The 12,536-nt window shown below is 39.2% G+C and overlaps 1 protein-coding gene across 2 annotated transcripts; it reads right to left on the bottom strand.

Annotated features, from left to right (window-relative positions):
• Window positions 1–217: 217 nt before the first annotated feature.
• SLC25A46 (solute carrier family 25 member 46) lies at window positions 218–12,110 on the bottom strand. 2 transcript variants are annotated; one of them, XM_030470005.1, is made up of 8 exons: window positions 11,714–12,110; window positions 9,778–9,820; window positions 8,136–8,193; window positions 7,553–7,630; window positions 6,759–6,859; window positions 4,422–4,478; window positions 3,892–3,949; window positions 218–2,340 (listed from the first exon to the last, which is right to left on the bottom strand). In XM_030470005.1, exons 1-8 carry the CDS (start codon window positions 11,964–11,966, stop codon window positions 1,762–1,764), a joined length of 1,227 nt encoding a protein of 408 aa, XP_030325865.1. In that variant the 5' UTR covers window positions 11,967–12,110; the 3' UTR covers window positions 218–1,761. The 2 variants fall into 2 exon arrangements, with proteins under 2 accessions (XP_030325865.1, XP_030325866.1); XM_030470006.1 differs by lacking the exon at window positions 4,422–4,478 and having other exon boundaries at window positions 11,714–12,067.
• Between the last annotated feature and the right edge of the window lie 426 nt (window positions 12,111–12,536).

Here is a 12,536-nt window from a genome sequence, read left to right as displayed (position 1 = left end):
TCATACTCATAGAAACTTTCAAAACATAACCTAGGATTCTAACATTTTACCCAACTACCTTGCATGTAGTTTAATTCAACATGTTCTGGCACTTGGGAAAGTTGAGGAACTTGAAAAAGCCACTCTGAAGTCTAAATAAAAATATATATTAAAAAAAAAATATAACACACAAATTGGGGTTCCTTTACATGCCTCTTCAGTGAATTACTTCAAAATATTTACAGTGAATTCTCATTTTATTTCATTGCTTCCATTCTATACACTAAATTTGCAATTAACAATATTTCAAATTAAAACCAGTTCTCAATTATACTTTCATTATACTTTCCAACACTTCTGCATTTAAAATACATGGAAGTTATAGTAATAACGCAGACCTGCAAATGATTTAGTCAGAACTTACAAACAGCAACACCTTTTATGTTTGCCATGACTGTTTTCCATAAGTGATAACTACTATACAATGATTAATGATTATAATGCACATCAATTTACAGTATTCACAAAGATAGACTTGCAAGGTGAAAGTGTGAAAAAGGCAGCAGCCTCTCATATAATTTAAAAGTGACTCTCCACATGCTTGTTTTACTTGCTAAAAATCATTTTCCCCTCCCCCAACTTTCAAGATATTTACTGATGAAAACAAGGACTAAATTATTTTGAAGGATCAGAAGTTGTTTTCAGACTGGAAGTCTTGATGTACTAGGGTAAGAGAGCAAAAATTGTACATTTCAGTTGTTTGCTTGTACATAAGAAGACTTACTTCTGCTCCACAAATACCTAATTCAGCAGAGACTTTAAAATGAAGGACATCAGTGCCAAATAGCAAATAGATAATTGCGTGCATACCTCTGGCCCAACAAAAGAGAAGCTCTAGAAATAGCCAATTATTTTTTTACGCTTTCTATACAGTTTGAACACTGATACTACATACATTTGTATGAATATTCTACTCTTATACAAAGCAGCAGAGTATAACTAAACCCTGAAGTTGTAAAGGTAAAGTTGACTAAAAACAGCATTTACACATGCACACGTCAGTTTCTAATTTGCTTTATTCACACACTTTAGTTACTGTAAGCCTTACAAACAAACTGCAGGACAGCCAAATTTGCATTCTCTGCAACTTTGCCCAAACCCAAGTTTTTGTTATTTTGTACAAAGCAAAAGATTCCTCTTTGTCATCTTCTGCCACACTGCAGCAAAGTAACGTCTTCTACACACCTGTGAATTATTACATTTATGTGTACGTTACTTTTACAATTTCTATTTTGCTCACAGCTCCATTAACAGTGAAGTTGAAAACATTTTTAATAGACCAGTAAACCCATCAGTCTCCCACTTGCAAGTTCTCACAACTTACAAGAACAAAATCATTTGAACTGGCTAGCAGTCCAAATTGAATATCAGTTGTGATGTTTACAAAGCATACACTAAGAATTCATATTCACCCATTCCTGAAGTCTGTTAACTGGTAAGAGGAAAGGTAAATCCTCACTCCAGCCATATTTGAAATCTATCCCCTTCTGTATGACTGCACATTACATATACAATTTGTGTCTATAATATGGAATTTAAACAGTACTTTTATAATTACACTTAGGAATCTATATCCCCATTTTTAAAACAAGTTCTTTTACAGTGCCAGGAGCATCCACAGAATGGATTCTCCAAACTTAATTTTCTAAGCCATTTTAAACAACAGTTAGGTTAGTACACCTCTAACCTAAACCCACTGTGGTAAATCCACACCTGAACAGATTAAGAAACATTTTGCAGCAGTGTCGAGTAAATGACTTTGGTAAGCTGTAAAACTGCCACATGCAACGTATACTGTACTACAACAGCTCCAAATCCTTTATAAAAACCTAGCATTCCTTCTTCCCGTTTTATAGTATTTATGCAGTCTCTCATTCCCTCATACTGAGTATTGATAGGAAGCACTTCATAGCCAAGGTCTGTATTGTCAATTATTGTGCGTGTCCCTTGAATATGAAGGCGGTGTAAAACTGTCTCAAGTGGGTAAAGCATGACATCGGCACAAAGGCTAGCTGCAAAGCTAGCAATAAGTTCTGGAAAATAAGCATCCAGCATGCTCTGAATGGAAGTAGAGCTCTCAGTTGGAAGGTTGTGGGAATTACCCCTTTTCAGAACAAACAAAACAAGCTTCTGGATGATGGAACTGATGACGTAGTGAAGAACTCCATGAAGAACAGTTGGAAAAGTCAAGACCATCAGAGGAAGGAGACGCTTGCTATGGGGTACTCCCATGCCTACAACTCTGCCAATTCCTTCTTTCACGCAGTCCAGGATGCCAGGATTATCTCGAATTATTTCACTCTACAAGCACAAAGGAATAGTTACAACCTGTGCTAACTATTTCATAACCATACTGACATCCACTTTGACACTTTGTCACTGCTGAACAGAGAACTCTTTTATAGAGACATTTGCATGCTATTGTTATCTACAAAGCTATACTGATACAAATTCTTTGCTTTAACGCTCTTGATCGCACTCAAGTAAGTGTTCTTTTAAAACATGAACCCATCCTAGAGTCTTTATTTAATGTACATTTCATTTATTTGTGGTGCTACCAAAGAAATTCAACTTCCAGGCTACTGCTGCAAGTATCAGTCTGCAAAACAGTCATGTACTGAAAACACCTACTTCCAGAGCAAAATGACAGGGAAGTATATCTAATTCAAAAGTCCTTTTATTTAAGGACTATAACTCTAGTTTTTGAACTTGAATGTGCATAATAAAGACTTCCATAACTGAAGTTGAGTTGAAAGATAATTTTTAGTATGAATTTAATAGGTTCAGCTCAATGTTTCCATACCATTATTTGCATCTAAAATAGCACTCTTTACCATGCTGCCTCTTAGAAGACAGATAATTATTTTGTTCATGTAGTGAAAATAAACAATTCACTTAGCAATTATTTACTCCATTATACTCCACCTATGACTGTATGATTAAGCTAAAGACCTTGTTTCTCCTCCTAATGTTTTTACAAACTCTGTGTTTCATCATCTCTGGTACATTCAAAATTCAGGACTTGGGAGTTCTCTTCAATGCCCAACTCTGAGTCCTTGCTGACTGTGTCCTAACCTGATGTCAGGGTAAACCACCAGAACATTTCTCAGTACTCTGGGAAAGGACTGACAGTCTGCAAAGCCTTCACGGTCAGTCTGCATGGAAGAGAAACTAGTTCAAATACTTAAGAATATAATGTTGTTCCACAATTGAAGAACAAGTTAAGCATCATAACCCCTACTGAATCCTCTTCTCCCCCATATCGTTATAGTCACTGCACTTCAAATCTGTGCTTGCTTTTGCCAAACACGCCACCATGTGGTTTGAAAACCAAAGACAAAACCAGTAATGTGACAGCTACAAATTTCTACCATTTAGTTATTTTGATGAAATATATTTACCTGGAGAAGTATGTCAAAGGAGTACTGTTGAACAGTATGGTTTACCAGAATTAAGATAATCAAAGTTAATATAAAACTGTTACTAACAAATCCCAGAATCTTTAACTTTCATAGTTTGTTATAGGTCATTGTCCTCTTACAGCACAGGAATATAACGTAAATCTGATAAGCCAAGTTGCCTTCCTGCACTGATTAGTACAGCATATTCCAACTATCTATATTAAATGTCCTTTCTAATGCCAGATTTAGACTTAAATAGTAAATACTTTTATCATAGTAATTATAGTAAATACTTTTAATCTCAATTAAAAATTAGTCATACAGTGTCAAGCAAAACAAATGCAACAACTGCAACATAAACCTGAATCCAAGGCTAAAGACCCACTCCTCCACATAATGTATAAACAGAATAACAGTGTCTTTTTTAATGTTGTAAATATAGGTAAGTTACCTGTACAGTTTCAATCAGGCTCGCAGAATAAAAAGGCATTGCTACCACATGTGTTAAACTGTAGAAAGGAACAAGACAAGAATTATGCTCATGACAATACTACAGATTTAGCAAAATACGCACCCAAAAGTTGATAAAGTTATCTACCAAATCATGCCTGAGAGAAAATTAACTAAATTATTAAAATCAACATCAACAAGCTGAGACATACTTCAGTCTGAAATTCTGTTAAATTCTATTTCCACGTGACCAGGCTGATTCAAGTCTCTCGGCTATCATAATTTAATTACTAAAAGAATCTAATATTTTAAATAAGTCAAATTCTATACAGACACAGGGATGTAGTACGAGAAAATATTTTGTGAAAGTTGTGTATGCAATCGAGACGGTTAAAAAAAAAAACCCAAGCCAAAATTAGAAAATTTTTATCAGCGCCAAGTAACTATAGCTGCAGATTAAACTAATATACTTTTAGCAGTTTTATTAATGTTTAGATAATGACATAAGGTAGTAACACATGCTATACTTACCTTTTGAGTAGAAGGTGTCCACCCATCTGCTTGAGGCTCCATTTATGTGAAAGCTCCCTAAAAAGGAAAGTATTTGCCTTAACACGGGTAAGAACACATTACTCTCAAGCATTTCTTCCACAGGTATCAACACCCAGTTTTCATATTACTGTTCTATTATTAGCTTATGTTGCAAGATTTCCCATAGTGGAAAGACATATCAGCAACATATTTAATAAATCATGCTTAAATTTTAGAAGTTACTTGGGCCTACTATTCTATTAAAAAAAAAGCTTTTAATTATTAAAGGGTATGTAGCTCTCACAGCTACGGCCTTTAGTGTGTTGCAATTATTTTGCATCTTTATGTACTAACTCTTCAAGCCATTTTCAGGGAATATTGGATTATTTTAAAATCTCAATAGGATTCCTTTGTCAACACGCATCTTTTTATGTTTTGGTTTGGTTACGCTGCTTCTTTTGTTTGAGGTTAATGCTTACCCAGTTGTTGCTTCTTTCCTGAAAACCTAAGTCACATTCCAATACAGACAAGACCAAACCAAGTTGAATATGTCAGACTACAAGCTGAATATTACTTCTGTACAAACTTAACTCAAGACTTTTGGCTTTAGCACATCCTGGTAAAACAGAAGAAACCCCATGTGTTTAACACAAAGGTGACTTTAAAAAAAGTTCCCTTAAAGTAGTATTTCTAGTTATGCACTTCAAATCAGGAACAGCAAACACTAACTACACTCCACTTGACAGACAGTGTAATCCCACCTAGTTCAAGATAACACTCAAATACCAATGTATTTACCACTCAAATACCAGTTATTTACCACTAAATACTCTAGTTATGAGGTAAAAAGATATTTCTGTCTGAAATCCTGGACACACTAAACTGTACATTTTTAACAATAAGCTATTAAGTGTTCAGCTTCAATTCTTGTCTAGGAATCACACTCACCCACTGCCTCTAGTTACAACTCCAAAGAAAGAAACTCTTCACTCTTTCCGTAAGAATTGTATGCTACTAGTAGCTATCACTTTCTCAAATACGTAGGTCAATTACAAAAGAGGAAATGCATTTACTATTATGCATTTTGGACACTTTGATTACGTCCACTGAACCATATTACTTCAAAGATGTGGAAAATGAAACCAGCCAACCTAATGCGTGAAAGCCTAAGCTGTCAGTCCACTAGGTGTAACTATTCCTGCAGTGGGAGAACAATTACAGAGTGAGCTTGTCTAGTACAGAACCAAATGCAACTTGAAAGTGTTAACACCCACTTCTGTGGCCTCCCCTAAACCAGAGGGATTCTTTTATAATATTATGATATAGAATTGGAATTGACATCTCACTTTGTTGTCCTTTGGAGTTTGATAATGTAGTTAAATAACCTTCTAAACCAGATTTGCTAGCACTGCTGACAGCCCAAACATGCATGCTATGACTAAAAAGTTTTATCCTGTAGAAAACTGCATGGGGTGGTGCACATACAAGACAAATGTTTTAGCCAGACCACTTCCCCAGTCCCGCTCATTTTGTGGCTGTTCACATACCGTGTGGGCACAAGGATGGAGGTAGGACTGGGGAAGGAATAAGCAAGTACTAGCAGAAAGGACTGCTTCTTTTCACAGCTGCGCCAGCTTAAATTTTCAAGCTACTGAACAAGTGGCCCACAAGATAAAAATCCTTGCTCACATTTAACAGAAATCAGAACTACGAAAATATAAACACTATATCACATCTGAACTTAAGAGTACCCTACAGCAGTATTTAAAAAGCAAGAACAAGTCATACTTTGAGGAAATTGAATGCCTAGGAATTTCAGTTATGTATGAGACAGCTGACTAAAAAGCTTAAATACACATTCCACACAATTTAAGTATGAAATGCTTTTGCTAATGCTTTTGACAAATGCCAGAACCTGTGAAGACTTACTTTTATTAGTATGCATGCATGCATCATCATAATAGTTAGTGAAACTAGGACTTTTTACTTTAGACATGGTATTTGCTAGTAACACACAATAAAAACCAAAATACAAAAAGAAACTTACGAATCCTTCCATTACAGTGGAATTACACTGAAGACCAATTTGTTATGCTAGTTCTATACTCAGACCAGTAGGCAGACATACCAAACATAAAAAGCTCACAGAAAGTCTCTCTCTATTTATTAATTACAAGGTTATCTTTGCCAAGGCAACCACACCATGCTGAAAACACCTACTCAAGGCCTGACTGTTCTAATCAGTTTCAAAACAGCCTTACAGTTCTAACATTTTGAATAGAAATCAACAACCGATGATAAATTTGTTAGAATATGCAAAAAAACCCCATGCAATACCTTGGCAAAGGTGTAAATTCACTGATGATGCCTTCTGTTCCCAGGGTTATGCCCTGAACAATGAAAGTGCTGCCCATTCCTTTCCAGAGAGCTCTTGGACCCTGTGTTTTGAACATGCAACATTTTGATTCTTGCAACATAAAACTCAAAAGTCTTTTAATCTAGTTTTTATAAAATTTCAGTAAATTCAGACTGCACAGGGCTACAATTCTACTATTAAACTTCATTATCGCCAAATTCAGGGGACAATTAACTTTTCAACTCTGAAGAAACTTTTGTTTTTCAGTCATTTCAAGCAATTGTCAACAATTCTGGAGGCATATCTCTCACTGTTTATACTCTGTACTATAAGCTTAACACCATTTTCTATGAGCTAGATGTTAAAGGACATCTGTACAAAACCCAGAAAGTCTTCTCTTGCCGTCTTCTGAATTTTAGGATTGCCATTCCCATGCAGAACTGGAAATTCATGCACTCTATCTTTGGAAGTAGTAATTTGGATAATCTCTTTATCCACATAAAGATTGTTGTTTCAAATCCTAATAAAAAAAATCTCAGGGGTCTTTTATTTTCTAACATCCGCAAATGTTCCCCAGTAAAGACTATGCTACTAAAAAAAAAAAATAAAAATTTACAATCATCTTCTTGAAACATTTCTGCCACCATAAAAACAACAAACCCTTACAAAGGCCATGCTTTTCACCATGAGTTACAGAAAGAGTTAAAGATGTCAATATACAAGTGTACTATAGTAACTTTCACTGCTCAGATAGAGCCTGACACCAAATACTGACCTGTGTCTTATTAATGCTGTACATAATATTGACAATAGTAAATGGAGTGAGATGATAATTCCGAGCATGATAGTTAACCTATTAAAAATATAAATAATGACAGTTATAAACACATTTGGATTATGATACAACTGTAAAGGAAAAATCACTTCCAAAATAAGGACTTTATCTCTGTAAAGGTCAGCTAAAGTGATCAGAACATAAATAAATGCTCACTGCAAGTTAGAGAAACAGGCAGAACTTGTATTTGTATGCTGAAAATGTAAATAATAAAGCAAGCATGAACCAGAAAATATTGGAAACAAAGCATCTTGCTTGTAAGTGGGGATCTAGAAGTTGCTCTGCAGACTCTGAAACGCTTACTTGCTGTAATTCATTTTCCACTGCCCAAATAAAAATGGAGAAGAATGTTCAGGGTAAGTTAAATTTCAGAATGGAAAATGTATGCTACAAATAAAAACACGTTAATGTAATCTCCCTAAGATTTGTAAAGCTTCCTCACACTCCAGAGAGTACGAAAACACAGCCATATCACGGTACATATCAGGAGCTATGACTGGAAGAGGTAATATAAAGGACATACCTGGCACTGGCGACGCAGAACAATGCAAGGATGTGCCAACACATTTTCTGTAAATAAGCTTTAAAAGAAAAGTGTGTTTAAAGCATTGGAAGCCATCACTAATTTACCAGAAAAGGCTTGTTATTTTTATCTAACAGAGAGTATGTGGTGGTAGGCTATCAGGTATCCATCCAAAATGCCTCATTAATTCACTAGATAATGAATAGTTTTTCCAAATACTGATTTTACGTCTAGTGGCCATGGTGCTCAGGATGTGGAAACTTAGTCAAGCTTGATTAAATCAAAGCATACAGTTCAAAAGGACAACTGAGCCATGCTAACAGCTCTCTGCTCCTTAAGGAGATCGACATGTTCCTGCCCTATGGCTCCACTCATTTGCTGATACTCTCCTGAGCTCAATCTCCTTGATGAAGCTGGAAAGAAATCGAACAACTCTTTACATGTTAGGGAGGACTAGTTCTAGTGCCCCCATCAACTCTATTTTAACAAACTGAACAGGCTTATCAAAGGGTCTGAATGAGCAAGCCTAGCTACTGCAAGGGAAGCAGCAGGAGAAGAGGGACAAGCAATTTCGTAAGATGGGATGATGTAATTTAAGCAACTCATTAAGAGCTAAAAATGGTCATTTCCTCATTTCTAGTCCTCCTTCTTTACCCCTTGCCTCTCTGGTCCAGTTAGCTCCTATCTGCTGGCTTTCATAGCTAGTCAGCTCCCAGGTAAATCAACCCAAATCAAACAGCAAAACATATTCCAGCTCTTGCATCAATTTTGTCTTCTGTTTCAGTCAGTCAAACTGGTTAAAAGAGGTTCTGATATGCATCAAGGGTGATAACAATGGGGTAAGGAGCAGGACAGGCTGATGGCCAAGTAAAAGCTCCTTCTCTTCAAGTAGAAATACACTATAAGAACCTCAACTGACATAGCTTCCATGTTGGTCTAACTGGGTAAGCGACACAAGCACTCTCATATTCTGAAGAGAGCGGCACTTTTCTCTGAGAAGTCTCATATTAGGTCAACAACTGTGACTCCCAACTTTTTCCAACACAAAACCCCTACTTTCCACCTTTTCACAAGCTGCAGCAGTACACTGACCAAGAAAAACCTAATCAGGTGTGACTGACCAGGAACGCTACAAAAACCTCCTAAACTTATCATAATCCTTACACTTGACAATTTAAGCTCTGAAAATGTTGCTAAAAGCATGCTAAAGTCCATCCCTTTTTCAGTGTCGCCATAACACACAGTAAAATGGTTATTGGACTACGAGGCTACATCAACATTACTATTCCAGGATACTTTGGCAATATACTTGAAGACATTTTCACCTTCTTAGTAAACATTCACATGTGAAAACAGTGTTCTTGTGTTAATTTTCAGATGGTTCTGATAGAGTACACATAACCTGTGCATACCATACAAAACCCTGTTTCTTTATAGTCACTGCTGATTAAGAGATTTTGAGAAACAATTCAGTTAAGGAGAACAGAAACCTACATGGATTACAGGTAGTAGGTTTCTAAAGCCACTGCAGCTGCATAAATCTACTGGCATAAAAACACAGCACAGAAGTATACATAGGGATCACAGGACAACTATTGCTTTACTAATTCTCTGTCACTGAGAATTATTACACAACTCTTACCTTGCCAGGCCAATACCAAAGCCTGCAAATCTGTTCAGCTGGTCTGGGGGGGGGGGGGGAAAAAAAAAAAAAAAAAAAGAAGGAAAACAGATCATATAGCAGTGATAATCACAAACCAGGAGAAAATGCCATGCAGACGATCTGAATGAATATTTTTCTACTGTACTTGCTTCAGAAGATTACAGCACTAAACCACAACATTTGTGCAACTCAGCACATAGATAAAAAAAATATTCCCCCAGGAATATTTGCATTTTGGACTGCATTTGTGTTGGAACATACTTTTATTAAAAAAATAAAATAAAATAAATAAAATTCATCTTAAAACAGCTACAGGGAAAAAAAAAGAGAAAGCGAACAGTGAAACAGAGAATATTTTAGCATATAAAAATCTAACTCAAACCAAACACTGAAAAAGTTAGCATGCATGACAGTTTACTGTAATTCTGAAACATATATTCAGATACCTGAGGTGAAATTAATTAAAAAAAAAACAGTAAAAAGACAGAAGCTTTGGGAAAATTAACACTGAAAGTCACTGATGATATAACAAACATCTGTATGATGCGAACTTTCAAGTCAACTGTTTATCTCCACTCCTTTGCAAAAATCTAGTTACTAAAGAACTGTTAAAATCAGAACAAGAGTAATGGGTTGAATTCTTTGTTGTTTGCTACCAGGCAGACATTTGCACATTAGGAATGATGAGATTTTAAGAGGAGTATCAGAACTGCAAAGGCGACTGAAAATTAATGCTCAGTCCTACAATCGACAGGGTGCAAGCAACCTGTAAGCATGGGTAATGCCATTAATGCCAGTGGAGCTCCATAAAGACGTGGCAGTCCTAACAGGAGTAACTCTCTCCACTTGCAGAGGCTGGAACTCTGTGATACAGCAACTCCTTATTAGTCCTCCAGAATGCAGAATCAACATACCCTCCATGAGCAAAGAGACAAGACAAAAAAAAAAAAAAAAAAAAAAAAAAAAAGGAAAAAAAAAGAAAAGGAAATAAAAAGAAAAAAAAAGGCGGAGTCCAAGTACTTCAGAATATTTAAGTGGTGCTTTAAGTAGTGCTTAGTCCAGCTGAGGCTGTACTCATTATAAAGCCTGAACAAACCTACTGCACGTTTAAGAAAAAAAAAAAAAAAGACAAGAATCCAATTTCAGACTGTCTTTCATAAAACTTTGATTCCCAAATGTATCTGACATGCTCCAGGACATCCTTTTAATTAAAGGAGACAATGTTCAGTAGCCTAGATTTAGCAAGTTTCTCTTAACTCACCTCAATTTTACAAAGACATTAAATGATACCGTACACCTGAGGCTTTCTGCTCAATTACTGGAAAAGAGCATGGTTGCTTCCTCAAATTTTACCAGTTTCACGGTTCCTTTACTACTATATGTGGAGGAGTATTTTACTTGAGCAGCTCATGCTCTACTCATTGCATTTTGTGAACGGCACAATAAAACAGCAGAAGACACGAAGTCTGAAACATCAACAATGACTAAATAACAATATACACTGTCAGACCCAGAGGCACTTCCTGCCCTTAGATAGGGAATAGCAGGCTGACCACACGCTGCTTAACTAGAAGCTGCAGGGCACGTTCTGGCACTCTCAATCGTATTTGCGTGTAACTAGGCGGTGCTGCACCTCTAAGCGGGTGCTGGAGTGCAACAGGCGATGCAGCAGGTTCTCTTTCTTCTAATGGACTTTTGCCCTGGCGCCCAGGAGGTCACCGCCCGCACACCCGGGCGGCGCTGGGCTCCGCGCGGGTAGGCCGCGGATCAGTCCCCAGCTGCCGCTTGCTCGCCCTTGCCCGGCGCAGCGGGTCACCGCTATCGTGAGGGCGGGGGCCACAGCCAAGCGAACACCGGCAGAATGGCGAAGGGCCTGCTATCCCGCCGGGCGGGGCCGGGCCGGGCCCTCCCTTACCGGCGCCGGGGCCGCCCGCCCCGAGGTTGGGCTCCTCGTTGAGGCCGGCGCCCCCCACTGGGGTCCCCGCCCCGTACGGCGGCGTCTTCTCGCCCCAGTGCAGGTTGCGGCTGCCAGGGATGTCGGGCGGACTGGTCACCCAGTGGCCCAGCTCCGAGGCGCTGCCGAAGGGCCTGGCGCCGGGGCCCGACTCTTCCCGGCCGCCACCGCGGTAGCCCAGGCCGTCGAAGCCCTCGGGGCGCCGCGGGTGCATGGCGGGGAGCGGGCGCCGCAGGGGTTAGCAGCCGCGCACAGGCCGGCACCGGCAGCAGCAGAACCCACACCCAGCGCCCAGCCGACACTTCCGGCCGCGGAGCAGAGCCGCGCCCGCTGAAGCCGAGCACGGGCCACGTGATCCGGGAAGAGGCGGAGCCGGCGGACGGTTGGGCCAATAGCGTCGCTGCTCCTGCCCGACTCGGGGGTAGCGGGGTGGTTTCGGAGGAGAAGGACGCGGCTTGGGGGCAGTCATGGAGGGTGGGTGAGGGTGCCCCCTGCCGCTCCGGCGGGCCCGGGGAGGGGAAGCGAGAAGAAGGGGAAAGGGAAGAGGAAAGGGAAGGGGAAAGGGAAGGAAAAAGGGAAGGGGAAAGGGAAAGAAAAAGGGAAAGGAGGGAGGAGCGAAGGGGAAGTGGAGGGGAAAGGGTTCTCTATCTGCAGGCTGAGTGGCAGAACTGGGAGTGGGGCTGTCAACTGTGGTAACAGGGCTGAGCAAACCCCACAGGGGAGACAAGGCAGATGGGTCAGGGCGGTGTCTGCCTAGTGTAACCCTGCTGTTCCCGTGTCCTGT

This window comes from Strigops habroptila, chromosome Z (assembly GCF_004027225.2).
Source record: "Strigops habroptila isolate Jane chromosome Z, bStrHab1.2.pri, whole genome shotgun sequence".
NCBI lineage: Eukaryota > Metazoa > Chordata > Aves > Psittaciformes > Psittacidae > Strigops > Strigops habroptila.
The sequence above is the reverse complement of the archived record's forward strand: the minus strand, read 5'-3'. Positions and strand labels throughout refer to the sequence as shown.